A 20,675-nucleotide genomic window follows, 5' to 3' on the forward strand; every position below is an offset into this window, starting at 1 on the left:
GAGTCTCCTTTAAATTGTTAAGCTAATGAATTCACTGTGCAGTTCACTGGAAAGGGCCTGAAAGGAGCAAGCCATCAACTCACGACACACAAATTCAACATGCCCAACCCAGTCACCAAACCAGGGATGCTGCCACATGGAAGAACAGATCCGTAAGCCTAATCCAAGTGGCAGAGATACTTCGTCTGGTCTGAGGACCGTTCCAGGCTTCTCTTATGCTCTAAGCTTCCAGAACTGGCCTATCCCTGGTGCAAGACTCTGAAAGGATGAGAGAGCCAAGGGCCAAGGAAAAGGCACCTATTTTCCCGAAGTATAAAGCTTAATGCCAAGGGTTAATAGCTAACGGGAATCCAAGGGTTCAATTAGACTTCACAAAACTTTTCACATAATATAAGCAAAACAAAGACAAAGAATAATAAAAAAAAGAAAGAGAGAAAGGGCAAGAACAAGAGCATTTTTTCCAAGTGAAGACAAAGGAATTTGCATCTTTACCTTTTCAGCAAGATTTTTGGGTTTTTTTCCCTGCATTGCCAGCTCTGGGTTTACATAAGCGTTTTTCACTTTCTCGATAGAACCATACTCAGAAATTTTGTCTGATGACAGCAGAGGGTCCTGGGGGGCTTGCTGTGGGAGAATATCCTTTGCAACATCTCGGAGTGGAGCTTCAGGGATACTGCACAGGTGAATAACAACACACAATGTAAGCACCAAGGCGGAGAAGAAGAACATGACCTGAAATTCCGTGCCCAGCGCTCTTCCCAGCTCCAGGTGGGCCCAGTCTATGGCACCCAAAAGATAGCCCAGAGAACCTCCAAAACCTGAAAAGCAAGAGAGACTTGTGTTAGCTTCTTTAGCAAACTGTCTTCCTTTTCCACTGTGCATGGGCCCTCCCCTTCAGAGGGAAAGCCCGCTGAGGACAGGAGAGGGAGCCTGGCTGTGATGGGAGAAGTAACACAGGCAGAGGCTAAGAAACCTCGAGCCAGGCAGCTTGAGTTCAAGTCCTGTTCTAGCATTTGCTTGCTGTGAGCTTGAGCTTCCTAACTTATAACATGGGGTGATAGTGAAAGACTAATGAAAATGCTCAGAATAGTACAAGACACATAGTAAAAAAAAATCCATGACTTTCAAGTGAATTCTGACCATGGCAATTGCATGTGTTACAGGGTAAAACTGCACTCCCCCCCCCACCCCGTAGGATTTTCTTGGCTGTTATCTTCGTGGAAGCAGATCACCAGGCCTCTCTTTGGCAGTGCCACTGGGTGGGTTCAAACTGCCAACCTTTAGGTTAGTAGTAGAGGGCAAACCATTTAGGCCACCTGGGGCCCTAAGACACAGTAAATGCTGATATTTCCAATCAGAAGTATTGTGGCATTTCCAAACTGCATTTGCTACAGTGCTTCTCAACTAAATTCCTGACCTGAAAGAGCCCCGAAGAAAGCTAATTTTTGACAGCAATAAGATATAATGGTTTGTATTTTTTATTGTTGTTTGTCTATTAAGAAGCTTTCCAGGAAAATGCAAGTGTGCAAAGATCAAACGGTCCTGGAAGCTATCTTCTTTCTTCTATTAGAGCTCCAGGTACTGGTTCCCCGCTGATAGCCACAGAAAAAAATAAGAACAAAAGTTTAAGTAAAAATTGTTTTAAAATCCTGTTACCTCACAGGACTTCCATCTGAAGTGCTTCTGGTTCTTGTTTTATCTGCTTATGTTTGAACATAGTGTAACTTCAGGGACACCAAGGAAGAGCTCCTCAAAATCAATCCCCCCTCATGGCCTTGTACCTGAAATCCCACTATTAATGAGTCATCCTTTGGGCTTCTGTTCTTAAGTGCAGCTCCTTCTAGTATGGGCATTATTCAATTCAGTGCCAAAGTACTAAGCGCCCCTCAGATGCTCCTCCTGGTGGCAGATATCAGTGATTTCTTCTGAGAACACCAGGCTGAAATCAGGGCACGTGATGAGTAGGTGAATACCTAGGGATGTCAGGATACAGAGGCCAAACACAGCCTCCACCTATGCCACACGCTTATGTAGGGTTGATCCTTCATCAAAAACCTTTCAACACCAGCCTCCTGTCATGAATTACCACACACTAATTTTTTTTTTTTTTTTTTAATATCTACCTGGACAAGTCATCAGCTTTTTTTCTTTTGTTTGTTTTGGCTTATGAGTGAATTCTCCATTTTATTTCCCAGATAAAGACAACATCACCACAAACCAGGGAATCATGGAAGAAAACAGAACTGAAGGAACTCTTTCTCTCTAACCCTAAGCAGAGGGCAGTGGTGTTTCAGTAGTAGAATTCTTGCCCCCCCATGCGAGAGATTCAGCTTTGATTCCCCACCAATGCGCCTAGTGTCTGTCACTAGAGGCTTGTATATTGCTATGACAAAGAACAGGTTTCAGTGGAGCTTCCAGACTAAGACAGACTAGGAAGAAAGGCCTGGCGTTTGACTTCTGAAAATCAGCCAGTGAAAACAACCCTATGGATCACAACGGTTTGCTCTATAACCTGTCATGGGATGGCACAGGACCGTGGAGCCTGAGTACAAGGAAAACCAACCAGAAATAACACAAATACTCTGCTCAAAGATAGAAGACACAAACAGATCTGATATTTCCTTAGATTTACAAAGTGACTTTTCTCTTCAACTATGGTGAGATGATATGTTTAAAATATTAACCACTGTTTCTGCCCATCCACCCTCCTCCTGGTATTTCCCAGTGGGCCCATCCTTCACATCCAAGCTGGGCCAGGATGCCTCATTGCTTCAGGGACAGGATGTGACAGCAGAAAGCAGAGAAACAAGAATGTGTTTCTTTGCTTCTGAGTTTCAAAAGCCCAAAGGCTTCATGGGGAGGGGAAAGGACTCATGGCACAGACAGCAGAGTCACTAGCAAACAAGACATGACTTCCCAGACTAGACATAACTTTCAAAGCTGGAGGTGAGGGAGGGGTGGAACATCCATGATGGGTACACACATATTGGTGAATCTCTAAGGCAGTGGTGGTCTTGCTGTCTGCTCCTTGGTTCTAGCTGGGGTTCGAGTGTGTGGGTGGGGAGTAGAACCTCCCAGAAGGCTGGTGGGATCCAAGAGCCGAGGTGAGAGACTGGTGCCTCATTTCCTGGGCAGACTCCAGAGATGAAGCAAGACTTCAAGGAAGAAATGGCTGTGTGGTGGGTCTAGACAGATGAGCTTATTACATGGCAGGCTTTTTTCTAAGTGCTTGACACGTATTGAATCAACCAGTCCCCGTAACGACCCTTTGAGGAAGGTACAAATTTTATCTCTATTTTAGAGACAAGGAAACCAAAGCGTGGAGAGATTGGAGTTTACAGAGTTCACATCACAGTGACATGGCGTGGGGAGAAAGAATGGCTGGGAAGGGGCCCAAGAACCCTGTGGTCTGAAGGAGCTTTGCAGACAGGAATGAGGAATGGTTCAGTTGTGACCAGCTCAGCCTGACCGATGAGATAATGGGCATCTCAGTAAACCAAAACCAAGCCAGATGCCATTGAGTCAATTCTAATTCATGAAGACTCCACGTGCATCAGAGTAGAACTACATTCCATAAAGTTTTCAATGGCTGTGACCTTTTGAAAATAGATCACCATGCCTTTCTTCTGAAGCATGCCTGGGTTGATTCCAACTTCCAACTTTTCAGTTAGTAGCATAGGGCTTAACCATTTGCTCCACCCAGAGACTCCCCAGTGTGACCAGATGACATTAAAAACCAAATGCCTCCCACCGCTGCAGCCTTCACACTGTAAATCCTCCAGAACTTAGAGGCAAACCTTGAGGAAGGAGGTGAGAGAACATTTTGAATTGACTACGTTTTCACCATCCTGGGGCAATCGGCTCAAAATTTAAGTTTGTGGTTTGGGATTCGCACCCATTTTAGGCATAAAAAATGTATCAACGTTTTCATCTCCGAGTATAAGCTGTGCTATAAGGCAGAAAATTTGCAGCAAAGCAACACCAAGATCATATTCTCTTCACGTTAAACAGATGGATGCAGAGATCTGGTGGGTGTGTTCCCAGAGTCAGCGTAGGCGCTGAGGTTGGCATGTGTGCCCCTACTGAAAGCTGCTAATGCTGTGCTAATGGGTGCAATGCACTAATGGCTCACACAGAGCCTTCATCTGTTTTATCCCAAAATTGTCTGAAAGCAACTTTTTCAATCTGAGCATATTAATGGCCATTGCTCCCCTAGTTCAGATAAGGGCCTTGAAACTTTCCATTTTCTGACATGACTCATAAAAATCTTGACTCTTGTTTCTTCTTTTTGCTTCAGTATTAGAAATGACTACAAAGTTAAGTCATTCATTAATTGGCCTCGTTCTGGAGTCCTTCGTGGCTACCCTGAGTTTTCTGTAAGTCTGCAGAACTAATAGTTTTAATTCTGAGTTGTAATAGCTCATTGTACTGTAAGGTAAATTGCTGAGTGTTTTCGCAGAATGCTTTAACTCCTCCTAGTGGTAACCAGGAGGAGCTCTGGTGACACAGTGGTTAAAGCACTCGGCTGCTATCCAAAAGATTCAAACCCACCTGCCACCCCACAGGAGAAAGTTGTGGCAGTCTGCTTCCATAAAGGTTTAGAGCTTTGGAAAACCTGTGGGGCAGTTCTACTCTGTCCTATAAGGTGGCTATGAGTTGGAATCAACTCGACGGCAATAGGTTTGGTTTTTGTGGTAACCAAGGTGCACAGAGTGCATGTGCTACAGTAAATGCTCAGGACTAGAAATCCTGAACTGAGTGGGGCAGCCTTGTGTACTACTGCAAAGCCTCACAGGCCATCTTGCTCTAGCTACTCCTGCAGTGACATGCCAATCAGACTTTGCCAAAGGAACCCACACACATGTTCAGCACTCATACAAAGCACGTTAGCACCTGTGGAACTACCCTTGGTCGATGGAGTCTGGAGCCCATGAATTAATCTTACTCCTTCATCCTTCAGAAGAAGACTTCTGGAATGTATTTCATAAGATGTCTGTCTCAGAAGATCCCGGTGAGATGGAGGGTAGCTGCCTAGAGCAAAGGCCAATTCTGTAAAGCTTTTTATCTTAGTTTTCCCTGTTCCATTCCACTATTTCCTCTTGCTCTCTGGAGTCCTTTCCCAACAAAACTATCTGCACACAAACCTCTTCTGGGCTCAGCTTTTAGGGAAAGCTAGACTGACAGGAACCACGTCATTGGTTGGTGGTTGGTTTGTTGGGTTTTGCCCCTGGTCTACCTCTAACCAGCTGTGTGACCTTAGATTAGTCACTTCACTTCTCAGCAACGCAGTTTTCTCGTAGGTAAAATGAGGATCATAAAATAAAATGTTTATTGAGGACCTTCCATATCCAGGCACTATCCTAAGTACAAGGAGCCCTGGTGGTGCAACAGTTAAGTGTTTAGTTGCTAACTGAAAGGTCAGTGGTTTGAACCTACGCAGAGGCTCCGCGGGAGAAAAGACCTGGTGATCTGTTCCCGTAAATGTTAGGAAACCCTTTGGGGAAGTTCTACTCTGTCCTATAGGGTTGCTGTGAGTTGGAATCGACTTGACTCGACGGCATACAAGAACAACAAAACTGCGTGTACCCTTAAGAAAGTGTAAAGGAACTACATGCCGTTATTGTTAGGTCCCCTCAAGTCGGCTCTGACTCATGGTGACCCCATGTGTGTGCAGTAGAACTGCACTCTACAGAGTTTTCAAGGCTGTGACTTTCTGGAAGCAGATTGCCAGTCCTTTCTTCCAAGTGCCTCTGGGTGGGTCTGAACTGTTTGTGCCACCCAGGGGTATTATTACTCAAATATTCATTATGTAAGTCCCTGAACAGGGAAATAAAGGCCACTGATGAACTGACAGGAGTCCTCGTGGCCCAGTGGTTAATCGTTCAGCTGTTAACCGAAAGGTAAGTGGCTCGAACCCACCAGCCTCTCCACAGAAGAAAGACGTGGTAGTCTGCTTCCGTAAAAATTACAGCCCAGGAAACCCCATGGGACTGTTCCACTTTGTGAGTCCTCAACACCCACAATTCTTTGAGGGCTGTGCTGACCTCATTTGAATGGAAAGGAAATAGCAGTGTCAAGACAGCGAGTGCCTTGCCCTTGGTCACACCTACAAAGTGGAAATTCCTGGATCTTTGGTTTCTGGCCTGGCTGCAGCCTCTGGGAGCTGCCCAAGGGAGATGCAAAAACCATGAGAAGCAACTTCAAATGCAGCCTGTTCAGGAAACAAAACCACCATCCAGCCTGGGAAATTCGATGATTATTCACGTACGAGAAGAGATTAAAATAGCCTCAAACATGAAAAGAGACGCCTTCCCGTTGTGTTAATGGTTTGGTCAAAGGGGTCCATGTTTCACCCTTATTTCTCCTCTTTTTTGAGTCCTCAATTTTTTGCTCATTAGGATATTCGTTACACGTACTTACTTCAAAGTATTTAAAATATATATTTAAAAAAACAGAAAGTTAAAAGAGACTGAGCGAACCCCTGAGGGAGCAAGAGATCAGTGGGATGCAGACCCCAAATTCTCATAAAAAGACCATACTTAATGGTCTGACTGAGACTAGAGGAATCCCGGCGGTCATGGTCCCCAAACTTTCTGTTGGCACAGGACGGGAACCATCCCCGAAGACAACTCATCAGACATGAAAGGGACTGGACAGTGGGTAGGAAAGAGATGCTGATGAAGAGTGAGCTATTTGTATCAGGTGGACACTTGAGACTGTGTTGGCATCTCCTGTCTGGAAGGGGGATGGGAGGATAGAGAGAGTTGGAAGCTGGCAAAATTGTCACGAAAGGAGAGACTGGAAGGGCTGACTCATTAGGGGGAGAGCAAGTGGGAGTACGGAGTAAGACGTATATAAACTTGCATGTGACAGACTGACTTGATTTGTAAATGTTCACTTGAAGCTCAATAAAAGTTAATAAATAAAAAAAAAAAAAACTGAGAGAGACTGAGCCTAACAAGTTACCTATTCTTCTAAAGATATACGTGGGGCAAGTTCCCCACTGAATCCTTACAAATAAACAAAAATTTTGAGGACTTAGTGGGGATACAGAATATGAAGTAAATAAAAGCTTTTGCGCTGCATCCTTGCTCTGGGCCGGTGAGCATTTGCCAGACATTGTGATTATATCATTCTATGAGGAAGGAAAATTTCAGAGATACTAAAGTCACTCAGCAGTTAATAGGATTTCAACTAGGACAAGCTTTCCCATCATGCCTCATCCTGGTCTCCCCCCGCTGGATAAAGCCCACTTGCTTGGACTGAATTGTGTTCCATAAAAGAGGTATGATGAAGTTCTAGCCCCTGTACCTGTGCAGGTGACTTTGTTTGGAAACAAGGTCTTTGAAGATGTCAAGATCAGTTAACATCATTGTTGTTGTTAAGTGCCATTGAGCTAGCCCCCTGGCTCATCACCACCCCTTGCACAACAGAACTAAGTGCTGCCCAGTCCTGCATCATCCCCATAATTGGGCGTGGATCAAATGATCCATAGGGTTTTCACTGAATGATTTTCAGAATTCTATTGCCAGGCCTTTCTTCCTAGGAGCCTGTCAGCCTCCACTACTAGCTTTCAGAACAGTGCAACAGTAAAGTTCCAAGGCAGCTTAGTCTTGAAGCTCTGCTGAAACCTGTTCGGCATCACAGCAACACGCCAGCCTCCACTCTCAGATGGGTGGTGGTTGCACATGAAGTGCACTGGCTGGGAACTGAGTCTGGGTCTCCCCATGGAACCACCAATGCTTCATTTGTCAGAGTGGGGTGACACTAATCCCATCTAAGTGGAGAGACAGAGAAGGAAGATGGCCACGTGAAAACAGAGTTATGCTGCACCTGCTACAACTGCAAGCCCGGGAACACCTGGGGCTACCAGAAGCCAGGGGAGTCAAGAAAGGATCTTCCAAGAGAATATGGCCCTGCCGACATCCTGAATTTGGACTACCAGCTTCCAGAACTGTGAGACAGTGAATTTCTGTTCTTCTTAGTCACCCAATTTGTGGTACTTTGCTGCGGAAGTCCTAGAAAACAAGTACACCACTGCTAATGATAGCAAGGAGCCCTGGTGGTGCAGTGGACAGGCATTTGTCTATTGAAAGGTCGGCAGTTCGAATGCACAAGCCACTCCTTGGAAACCCTATGAGCAGTTCTACTGTTCTATAGGATCGCTGTGACTCAGAACTGACTCCATGGCAATGAGTTTGTTGTTGTTGTGATTGTTTTCTAATGACAGCAAGACCTGGCCATCTGCTCCTGTAAAGCTTACAGCCTAGGAAAACCTATGGGGCAGTTTTACTCTGTCGCATGGGCCCACTATGAGTCAGAATCGTCTTGATGATACCTAACAACAATTACAGCAAGGCCTTGGGTTCAATTTAGCAGAAATAAGGTCAATTAGAAGCATTTCGACACAAAGAAGTTTTCTACCTGTGGGCATGGGTCTTTTAGCTCATGGGGTCCCACAATCTCAGACCCCTGATGGAGGAGGCCCCTGTGGTGACAAGGCAGGGCAGATCCACCAAATCTGACCAAGGCTGGGACGACAGGTCAGACCTCAGTGGCCGGGGACTGAGGAGATAGGATTACTTTAAATATAAGAGACAGAAGCCAAGTAATAAACTGTCTCACTGGAGCCAGTAGAGTCTTTTTAAAACTGTCAGAAATATTCTCATAGATATGTTGGCAATGAAACTTTGACTCTTGTTTGTAAAACATTTGGAATTGTTAGGCCTGGACCGAAGCTCTGAAACGAGTAGAAAGAATTTCAATTTCTGCGGGTGGTTGGGTTCCTTGGGGGAATGCTGTCTTGCTGCTGCTGAAAATCAAAAGGGGCCCTGACACTGAACATGCCTTTGTAACAAAACACTTGTTTCAGATGGAACGCTGTCATCATCTCTGCCTGGTTCATGTAAATTCGGGAGGGTTACAGGTGTGCAGAGACTGGGCAGAGTGAGAACACATGTTAGTTTTTGCTCCATTTTTTAATGTGACCTTCCATTTGCAGCAAGGATATTACACTGGAGTCGCATTCCCACATTTAACTCATGAGAATTCAACTATTCACGCTTTGAAAGAGAGAGAGAGCACACCAGAAAGATAACAATTGAAATAGCATGGCTGACCCTGTCCGCTATTCTATCACTGGATTCCATGGCCAGGAGGAAACATCAGAGCAGAGAGAGGAATCTGCAGAAACGTTACAAGGCACAGGGTTGGGTACAGAAGACTAGGCACACTGCATTTTGTGTGCCATCTGAGAGGTGCCTACTACGGTTAATGTAAGCTATCTATGATTATCGCTCATATAAGGGGATTAGAACCTAGGAGATAGAACCTAAGCCTTAAACGAAGTAAGACTCCACTGCTCTGCTCTACGAGAGAAGAAGTTGCAGTGGTTTTTTCTAGTGAGGAGGAAATTGCTTTGATCCACCCCCACATCCTCACTGGTCAACCCTATGACCAAAGGCCTGCAGTGGGGGCAGCCGGCTGAGGGTCAGAGCTCAGTCTCGATCACGAGACAAAACAAGGAAACTAAATGAGCATGTTGGTCTGATGGATGTGGTTTGCCATGTAGTTTAACTCGATGTTAAACTGCAAGCAGGGTGACTAAATGGAGAGTCTTCTTTCACACAGCTAATACTTCTAAGTGCCTGTTATTAGCAAGGCAACCAGCTTGAAGCTGTTGGGAATTTGCAGGTGAACTCTCATTCAGGGAGCTTACGAATCTGGTAGGAGTGAGAAATAAATATATAGCTAATTGTAAGACAATGGAAAGTGGGAACAATAAATGTGCAGACCAAGTAAATACACGAACAGCAGTATCATTTTAAAAACATAATCATCTCCATAAAAAGGAATGAGCTACGAACAGACAGTGAAGGAGGCCAGTTTGAAAACGCTATGCTGTATGATTCCAACACTATGACATTCTGGAAAAGGCAACACTACAAAGACAGGGAAAAGATCAGTGGTTTCCAGGGGTTCAGGAAGGAGGAGTGGGAGGGCTGAACGGGTGGAGCTCCGGGCATTTATGCGGCAAGTGTAACTACTCTGTGTGGTACTGTAATGGTGGACACATGACAATATGCTTTTGTCAAAACCCATGGGGGTGAAGGACACAAAGAGTGAACCCTAATGTAAACCATGGACTTGAGTGAAATAGTAATGCATCAATATTGGTTCATTAGTTGTAACAAATGTATCACATGAATGCAGAAAGAATTGAGTCTCTGTTTATGGTGATGAAAAACTAAGCAACGGATATTGGCGATGGTTACACAACATGATTGATGTAACTAGTGTCACCGGATCATACACGTGAAAAATGTTGAATTGGCAAATGTGTGCGTGTATGTATATATTCATACAATGATTAAAAAAATAGGAGAAACAGTATATAGGGAGAGAGGGGATATATGGGAACTTGGTATTTTCTGCACAATTTTTCTGTAAACTTAAAACTGCCCTAAAAATATGGCTTATGTATATATATATATAGAAACCCATTGCCTTTGAGTTGATTCTGAGTCATAGCAACTGTATACCACAGAATAGAACTGCCCTGTAGGGTTTCCAAGAAGTGGCTGGTGAATTTGAACTGCCAACATTTTGGTTAGCAGCCAAGCTCTTAACCACAGCACCACCTATTATTACCTCTTAATTTACTAATAGATGGAATTGGTGGTGCAGATAACACACATCAGCTCTGGATGACATTTTCTTACAATAGTCTTGGTTCTTTATTTGTTCTTACCAGGGTAAAACTCAGTTGTGTTTGTATTCCATGTGTTTTTTGCCTATTCAACATTAATTACTTCTTCCTTGCTAATAGAACCCCAGTTGGTTCAGGATGGCACACAAACCAAATCAAAAAACGAAACTCACTTTTCTAGTCTCCCCAGGCCACTGGGTGATCATGTGACCTAATTCAGCCCAATGAGAAACAACCAGAAATCTGTGATGGTTACTAGGCAAGTTTTTGCTTTCTTGATTAAAAGAGACAGTGTTGGCTGGTAAGACGTTTTCCTCTTCCTCCTTCTTTCTTTCCCATTCCTTCTTCCCTTTCTTCCTGCCTTGAAACGGAAGTGATATATGCACCTGTGGCAGCCATCTTGTATCCAGGAGGCAACATACGGATGAAGTAACAAAAGGAAAATTGCCAACTCTGATATTTTCTAGCTGCTGACCGAAAGCCAACAGACACCTACTCTCAGACTTCTTGTTACATAAGAAAAATAAAGGTCTATGTGTTTAAGCCACCGTTATATGGGCTTTACCTACTTGGAATCAAACATGATCCTAACCAATACATTCCCTGAGCATATGCCAAGTGACGCTGAGGTAAAGAGCAAAGGCATGGAAAACGTCTTAGGTGAGGGCAGCCTGGGATATCCACACGGCTGGCCGTACAGACCCCCCGAATAGATCATCAATATGAACATGCAAGTTCATTGTCTCTCTCAGCCATGTATCCCTTGGCCTCTCAATAACTCACAAATATGTTTTCTACGCATAAACCCTTACCTAAAGAAGTTCTTGGTAGGATGAAGGAAATTAGAAATTTACGCAAATCACTACAATAGAAAGTAGAAAATTACAAAGGCCAAGAAAGAGACAGTAAGAAAACAGTCCTTGGAGGTTGAACTGTTTATTGAAACTGGAAAGTAGTAAAATAGTTTTCTCAGGGTGTGAGTCCACTTTCCTCTTGCCACCAACTGCCCCTCTGTCCAAGGACAAGGGCTGGGGAACTTTACTGTTGTTAGCTGCTGTTGAGTCAGTGCCGACTCATGGTGATCCCACGCACAAGGGGCTCACACCTTTGTGCTCCATAGCATTTTCATTGGCTCTAATCTTTTGAATAAGGAAGACCATAGAAGAATTGATGTATTTGAATTATGGTGTTGGTGAAGAATACTGAATATGCCACCTACTGTCAGAAGAATGAACAAATCTGTCTTGGAAGAAGTACAGCCAGAATGCTCCTTAGAAGCAAGAATGGTGAGACTACATTTCACATACATTGGACATGTTATCAGGAGGGGCGAGTCCCTGGAGAAGGCCATCATGCTTGGTATAGTACAGGGTCAGTGAAAAAGGGGAAGACCCTCAATGAGCTGGATTGACACGGTGGCTGCAACAACGGGCTCAAGCATAGCAATGATTGTAAGGATGCCGCAGGACCGGGCAGTGTTTTGTCCTGTTGTACAAGGGGGTCGCTATGCATTGGAACCAACTCGAAGACACCTAACAACAACAACAATTTTTTGGAAGTAGATTTTCAGCTCTTTCTTCTCAGTCCATCATTGTCTAAAAGCTCCACTGAAACATGTTCAGAATCATAGCAACATGCAAGCCCCCACTGACTGATGGGTGGTGGCTACACATGAGATATATTGGCTGGGAACTGAACCCAGGTCTTCGGCATGGAAGGTAAGAATTCTACCACTGAACCGCTAATGCTCCTTGGGGGGATTTTAGAAGACCTTTTTTTTAGAAGTGCCATTATAAGTGGAAACTGCTAGACTGGGACCCAATGTGCATGGTCTTTAGCTGTTCTTATGGACGTAAAAAGATCTTGTGTGTTTTTGCTGTTTATTTGGAAATTCTAGAAAATCTCCAGTATGTTAAGAAGGAAAAGGAAAGCAAATGGGAGAGAAGGGAATAAAGAAAAAAATGGGTATGTTCCCTCCACGTCCACCTCTCCCAGCCCTCGGGAGCTGGTTTCAGTGTCAACAAGGGTAAAAGTGAAAGCACCTCAAAACCCATTGCCATTGAGTCGATTCCAATTCATAGTGACCCTACAGGACAGAGTAGAACTGCCTCATAGAGTTTCCAAGGAGTGCGTGGTAGATTAGAAGTGCTGACCTTTAGGTTAGCGGCTGTAGCTCTTAACCACTGTGCCACCAGGGATTTCAGAGGACCTAAAAAACCAGAAAACCAAACCCACTGCCATCTATTCCTACTCGTAACAACCCTGTAAGACAGAGTAGAACTACCCCATAAAGTTTCCAAGGAGTGCCTGGTGGATTTGAACTGTGGACCTTTTGATTAGCAGCCATAGAACTTAACCACTGTGGCACCAGGGTTTCCAGAGGACCTCAAGGGGAGGTATAATCTCAGCTGTGCATGTGGTGAGCTGCCACCTCAACTGGCTTTTCCTGCTGGAGGTATTCCCTTGCTGATACCTTCATATCCATCCACTCGATCACATTTGTGCTTTGATTACTTTGTGGATGGAGTCCCTGGTTGAGTCCCTAGCTGAATGTGCCTATAATTAAGAGCTTGGCTGCTAACCGAAAGATCAGCAGTTTGAATCCACCAGCCACTCCTTGGAAACCCTATGGAGCAGATCTACTCTGTTCTATAGGGTCACTAGGAGTCTAAATCGACTCCATGGCAATGGGTTTGGTTTGGGTTTTTATAATTTAGAAGAGAGTGAGATCCTTCTCCCTGGGGAATGGGTAAACGTTTCCAAGCAGCTTTGAGTTTTGACAGGCAGAAAAAGGGAAGGAAATTTCAATGTGAACAAAGACCTAAATGCTGGAAAGGAAAGGGCAGGCTCTTTCATTTGTTCCATAAATATTTACTCAGCGCCTACAATGTGCCAGGTGGTGTTGGAGGTGAAGGGAATACAGAGAACAAAAGAGACCTGGCCTCTGCCCCTGGGAGCATGATGGAAAATTGCTCAGAGCACAGAGAATGTGGAGGGGAGGGAGTACCGGGAAGTAAACCGTGAAGAGTAAGATGGGAACAGATTGTGGGGAGCTTTGAACTCTGTCTAGAAATTTGTTCTTTATCCAGTAGGCAAGTGGAGAGCCATTGTAGGCCATTGAGCAGGAGAGAGCCCTGGTCAGAGTTATCTTTTAGGAATATGAGTCTGGAAGCTGCATGTTGGTTCAATTGGAATGGGAAGAAACTAGAGACTGGAAGAACAGTTAAGGGACAACTACTAAAGCTCAGACGAGACATAGTGAGGGCCTGAATCAGGGTAATATCAAAATTATATGTGCATTAATGATTGCCTGCTGAGACCACACCATATGCCAACATCAATAGAAAGTCTCAAAATTGATATATTTTCTCAGACTGATAGAACCACTATCATGTATCAGCCTTGGAAAAGTTTCCAAAACACAGAGTTTAATAAACCTATCTCCTTTTTTTTTTCTAATGTCAGGGGCAGCAAAGCAGAGGTAGTAATCTGTATGCTGAGCAGATAATCCGAGAAGCTGGACTATATGAAGAAGAATGGGTCCTCAGGATTGGAGGAAGACTCATTAACAACCTGCGTTATGCAGGTGACACAACCTGCTTCCTGAAAGGGAAGAGGACTCGAAGCACTTACTGATGAAGATCAAAGTCTACAGCCTTCAGTGTGGATTACACCTCAACATAAAGAAAACAAACATCCTCATACCTGGACCTATAAGCAACATCGTGATAAACAGAGAAAAGATTGAAATTGTTAAGAATTTCATTTTACTTGGATTCGCAATCAACATTCATGGAAGCAGCAGTCGAGAGATCAAAGGATGCATTGCATTGGGTAAATCTGCTGCAAAAGACCTCTTTGGATATTAAAAAGCAAAGATGTCACTTTAAAGACTGAGGTGCGCCTGACCCAAGCCATGGGGTTTTCAATCACTTCATATGTGTGGGAAAGCTGGACAATGAATAAGGAAGACAGAAGAATTGACACCTCTGAGTTATGGTGTTGGTGAAGAATGTTGAATATACCATGGACTGCCAAAAGAACAAACAAATCTGTCTTGGAGGAAGTTCAGCCAGAATGGTCCTTGGAAGAGATGATGGCAAGACTTCGTCTCACATATTTTGGACATATTATCAGGAGTGACCAGTCCCTGGAGAAGAACATTATGCTTGGTAAAGTAGAGGGTCAGCAAAGGATAAGAAGACCCTCAACGAGATAGACGGACACAGTGGCTGCAGCAATGGGCTCAAGAATAACAATGATCATGAGGATAGCAAAGGACCAGGCAGTTTTTTGTTCTGTTGTGCATAGGGTCGCTGCGAGTTGGAACCGACTCGATGGCACCTAACAACAACAGTACTGTACTAAGCTGTGAAGTGGTGGCCAAGTTGTCCAAAGTCCTTTACAGCAATAAAACTTGCAACATGTCAGGTTCAAAAGCCAATAGTCTTCCATACCGTCACTGGAATTAATTTCAACAAATCATATTAAAGCAGAAGGAATCATGGAATTACAGTTAGGAAAATGAAGTTTGAATTCCTATTCTGGGACCTATTAGTGAGTTATTTAATTAGTTCACTCTCCTGCAAGCTATGGGCTGCAGATAAACATTTAACCACAGGATCTCCAGGACAAAAAAAGCTTTTGCCAATTTCTGTAGTGTAAATCCTCCCACCATGGCCAATTTCAAGATACCAATGTGATGTCAACCAGCTTACCAAATTCCTAAAAAGTTAACAACTCATTCTAACAAGCTAGTATGAGCCAGCTCAGCACACCACTGCCTCCAAGGCTTAGCTTTCCCATCTAAAAAATGAGAATCACTTCACCTCTACATGATTGGGATAATATAAGTAAAAATACATAATACAGGGGTATTAGCAGATACCAGGCACTGACAAGAGTCCCTCAGTGGTGCAAATGGCTAACATGCTCCACTGCTAACCAAATGTTGGAGGTTCGAGTCCACCCAGAGGTGCCTTGGAAGAAGGGCCTGGCAATCTGCTTCTGAAAGATCACAACTATTGAAAATCCTTTTGAGCAGTTCCACTCACATGGGGTCACCACGGGTCAAAATAGATGCAACCGCAACTAGTTTTTTGTTTTTTTTTTAATCTACCTATCACCTAATATGGAAACCTGGGTGGCATAGTGGTTAAGAGTCACAGCTGCTAACCAGAAGGTCGGCAGTTCAAATCCACCATGCATTCCTTGGAAATTTTATGGGGCAGTTCTACTCTATCCTGTAGGTTTGCTATGAATCAGAATCGACTTGACAGCAATGGGTTTGGTTTTTGGGGGGATCACCTAATATCATTATCTATCAATTGTGTACCATCTACCTGTCTACCTACCTATCTATCCAACTATTTATTTTTGTATTAACTGGTGCTGTATAAATGCACATTGAAAATAAATTAGTAGCATTGCTCTAAATGCTACTTCAAACAAAGCAGAACAGCAACAGCCCCAAGAAATCAAGAAAATCTTTGTGTTGTCCTCCTGAGAAGATGCCAATTCTTTAGGTAACTAAGAAATCTCTAAGGCAGGTGTTTTGTTTTTGTTTTTGAGTATGGTTCTTAGGATACCTGCCACAGAATCACCAGAGAGCCTCATTAAAAATGCTAATTTCTAGGCGCCACCTGAGACCCATAGAACCTGAGTAACTTGAGGAGGGGTCCAAGAAATTGCACTTTTAACGAGTTCCTGAGGTAATGCTGATGCTACATTACTGAGGTTTGAGGCCCAGAGCTTTAAAACAAAAAGTAAAGTTCACAAGGCTGCTTTTCATTCCAGTTGTAAATGTCTCCATAAATGATTCTTCAGAAAGCTCTTCTGTGAACTTCCTTTGCAAGAATGCACAGCCCCGGTCACAAGCTGACTTTGTCTGACTTTATTTGAGAAATGTACTGGAGACAGAGCCCATGTGATGGTGGCACCCGATCAACTGATCCATTCATTTGAAAAACTCACCACACAGAGACCTTGGATGGCCTCTGTGGAAGAGTCTCTCTGTCTGGGGAACTGAAGGAGAGACTTTCCTGAATATTCCTTACCTGTGAAGAGGGCATGGTAGTGGAGGCCTGCCTCCTTGTCCTGATGGGAGCAGACATCAAATAAGTAGGCTTTGATGGGACCATCGATGAAGTCAGCAGCAAAATCAAAGAAAACCACACCCATCATGGTGACACTTATGGCCCAAATCAACTTCTTCTTTGGGTTGGCAATCAAAGCTAAAAGAGAAATAAACATTGGTCCTCTAAATCCTGCTTTAGATTTAGAGTGATCTGCATTTTTTTATTTCCACCAAAACCTTCTGCCATCAAAATTATCTCCCTTTGCTTCCATTTTGTTTGTCCAAATAAAAATAGCTTTATTATTTTTTCTGATTTAAAAAAGGTATGCATTCTAAGCTCCAGAACAGGCAAATCTGTACAGACAGAAAGTAAATCAGTGATTGCTTAAGGCTGGAGGGAGGTGGGTGGGGAGCGACTGCTAATGGATTTGGGTTTCTTTTTGGAGCTATAAAAAGTTCTAAAACTCGACTGTGGTGATGGTTGGCGAAAACACTAAAAACCACCAAATATTGCACTTTAAGTGGGTGAATTGCATGGTGTGCAAATTGTAACTCAATAAGGTTGGTTAAAAAATTATGCATGCTGATTGTAAACAATTCTTATGATATAGAAAAGCTTGCAGTAATGGTCAACACTTTAGACATCCTTTTATGCATTTACATACATAGAGATACAGGTGTACCTGAGGAGGGCTTCTCAAACTTTATCATGCTGAAACGTTAACTGGAGGGCTTCTTACAACACAGATTGCTGGGCTCCATCCCCTGAGATTCTGATTCAGTAGGTCTGAGATGGGGCCTGAGAATTTGCATCTCTAACATGCCCCTTGATAACACTGATGCTGCTGGTCCAGGGACCACACCTGGAGCAGCACTGACTAATGGGGCCATGCTGTATATGCTCATCTAGAACCAGATTTCTTTATATCTTTTCCTTCAATTATCAAGTTACTGCACAAATTTTTAACAGCTAAATAATATTCATTCTATGACTATGCAACAATTCATTCACTCAACCTTCTATTGAGAGAAAATTGTTGCTTCCCTTGCTCTCAGTTGGTGTGAATGGTTAATGCACTCAGCCACTAGCCAAAAGGTTGAAGATTCAAGGCCACCCACAGACACCTTGGAAGAAAGGCTCGGCAATCTACTTCCAAAAAAATCAGCCACTGAAAACCTTATGGAGCACAGTTCTCAGTCACACATGGGGTCACCATGAGTTGCCAACTCAACAGCAGCTGAGTTTTTTTTTTTTAATGCATGCGTTAAAAAATTACAGTAATTCATTGCATGATGTGATGAAAATGTCTCATAATTTTACATGTAAAAAAATGTTGAAATGGCAAAGTTTTTGCTATATATGTGTGTGTGTGTATACATATGGAAACCCTGGTGGTGTAGTGGTTAAGTGCTACAGCTCCTCAGGAAAAGGTTATCAGTTGAATCCATCAGGCACTCCTTGGAAACTCTATGGGGCAGTTCTACTCTGTCGTGTAGGGTTGCTCTGAGTCAGAATTGACTCAACGGCAACGAGTTTGTTTTTTGTGTGTGTGTGTATAGAAACACAGAGAGTCCTGGTAGTACAGTGGTTAAGTGCTCAGCTGCTAACCAAAATGTTGGTGTTTTGAACCCACTAGCCACTTGACGGGAGACATATGTGACAGTGTGCTTCCATAAAGATTACAGCCTTATAACTCCTGTGGCAACAGTTCTCCTCTGTCCTATAGGGTCACTATGAGTCGGAATTGACTTGCTAACAATGGGTTTGGTTATATATATATATATGTATATACATATATATATACACCTGGGTTTTTATACCCTCATCTTAATAAAAATTAATTTAAATGATTGCAGTATAAAAATAAGTGAAATGTAAGTCCACCCTCTACCTCTCACCTCCAGCCCTTTAGTTTCCCTCCCTAGAGGCAACTGCTCTTACCTGCTTTTTGTGTGTGTGTGAGTGGTTTCTTCCAGTAACATCCAACATTTATGTATTTATGCCCACTTTCTAACATACAAAGGATAACTGATTATCCTGCCTCATCATCATCCATTCCACTAGTCTAAAAATGTGTGCTTCTTAACAATCCTTTTCTCAGTGCAACTGTTAATGTACTACCACCAATTATCGATTAATTGGTGGCTGATTAATGGCTAGAAAAAGTGTTTCCCATCACGTTTGATTTTTGTGCAGAATTTGCAGTGCAAAAACATCCCCTTTAGCTGACCGACTGATGCCCTGCACCCATCAAAAGGCCCTACGTAAAGGTGCACACAGAATTAACTCTTATTTAGACACAGAGGTGATCTATGATACATATTTATGGAGTCATCTGGCAGCTGGTCAATCAATAAAGTATTAACAGGGGCATAATGGGCTCAAAACAAATCTCAATGAATTTTTAAAAAATATTTGATAGTTAAAAATTTAATCCCATTTAAAAATCTTATTAACAATAAAAACCAATGCATCCCGATATTTTCTAAAAGCACAGGCTCTCCAGCTACAGAATTTGAGCCAATGAACCTCAAAGGTGAAGATTCACTGTAACCTGAGAGAATCAGTTCTAACCAATTTCTAGATAAGTTTCAGATAAAGAAATTCACATTCTCCTCCTGTTGAGATGCTTATTAGGACATTGTCCCTGCCTGTCCACCTTGTGTGTTTACTTACCTGCTGTAACAGTGTCCCCGTTGAGGTACAGAGCCATGCCGAAGAGCATCATGACGGCCAGGGTCAGGATGTATGGCCTCCGGCGGCCCCACCTGGACCGGCAGTGGTCACTGACTGACCCGACCACAGGTTGCAGCAGGAACCCCAGGATGGGGCTGAGGAGCCACACCACACTATACAGACTCTTGGGTAGGCCCACGCTGAGCAGGACCGGGGTCACATAAGCAGCCTCCACTGCGTAGCAAAACTCCCGGCCAAACATGGCCATGCTGTGCATGACCAGTCTGCCCGTGGGCCTTTTAGGTGGGTCCGCAGAGTCAGAGAGACCATCCTCAGTCAGGCATTTATAGGTGCAAATGCCAGTCTGGCCACCGTTGCCACCCATGACCACTGAGTGAGGAACCATCCAGCAAGCCCACCAGTTCCTGCAGGGTCCTTGGGTCTGTGCTCCAAGCTGGATTTGGCATGGAGCCTAGCTGAGCAGCTCACAGAGATGGTCAGGCTGGGGGAGTGGCCCAAATTCTTTCATGCCTCCAAGATCACAAGTTACGATGAGAGGGAAGGGGGGTGCGGGAAAGCATGATGGGGATTAGCTGCTGTGAGCCTCTGCTTCCTTAGGTTTTCCTAAAGGTTCTCCCTTGGTATTTTCTTTTTCACACACACACAGACACACTCTCTCTTACATGTACTCACTTACACAGCTTTGAAATAGTAAAGCCCTAATCCACCCCGTTAAGTCAAAGCAAGTGGCTATCTTTTTATACATTTCTTTGTACAGATACAGTGTCCTTTCCTAACAACAAGCTTTCTAAACACACAACTCAGGCAGCAGATGACTAGACTTAAAATGGGGTGAGATCATACTCCTCCTTTCAATCACTAGTTGTCTCCTACCACCTGGAGATCTTCCTTCATCGCACGAAACGCACTTATAATTAGGTGTATCTGTGTTTATTCTGTATCTTATATGTTCAGTCCCAACAGGAGTTGGGCAGAGGATACAAGAGCCCTTTAGGTGGAACTGACAACACTTTGATAGGGGGATTCACTCATTTAATAAATATTTATCAAGTTTCCACTATGGGCCGGGCACTATTCTACAAAGTCCCTGCCCTGATAAAGCTTCCATTGTAGCGGAACGGAAGGGGAGGGGAAGAAGGTTAATAAACAATGGCAGTAGTTATATGTACCGTGAAGAAAAATAAGGCAGAATG

At 43.6% G+C, this 20,675-nt stretch overlaps 1 protein-coding gene across 1 annotated transcript in view; it reads right to left on the reverse strand.

Moving 5' to 3' along the window:
* The window catches only part of SLC45A2 (solute carrier family 45 member 2), a 38,475-nt gene extending 17,893 nt beyond the window's left edge, over positions 1–20,582 (reverse strand). The window contains exons 1-3 of the mRNA XM_003407939.4: positions 19,462–20,582; positions 16,765–16,941; positions 493–818 (exon numbers count right to left, since the gene is read on the reverse strand). Coding sequence (XP_003407987.3) covers positions 493–818; positions 16,765–16,941; positions 19,462–19,867 — 909 coding nt within the window. The 5' untranslated portion in view covers positions 19,868–20,582. The remainder of the gene's footprint in view (positions 1–492; positions 819–16,764; positions 16,942–19,461) is intronic.
* Between the last annotated feature and the right edge of the window lie 93 nt (positions 20,583–20,675).

The sequence above is a fragment of the Loxodonta africana genome, chromosome 2 (assembly GCF_030014295.1).
Source record: "Loxodonta africana isolate mLoxAfr1 chromosome 2, mLoxAfr1.hap2, whole genome shotgun sequence".
NCBI lineage: Eukaryota > Metazoa > Chordata > Mammalia > Proboscidea > Elephantidae > Loxodonta > Loxodonta africana.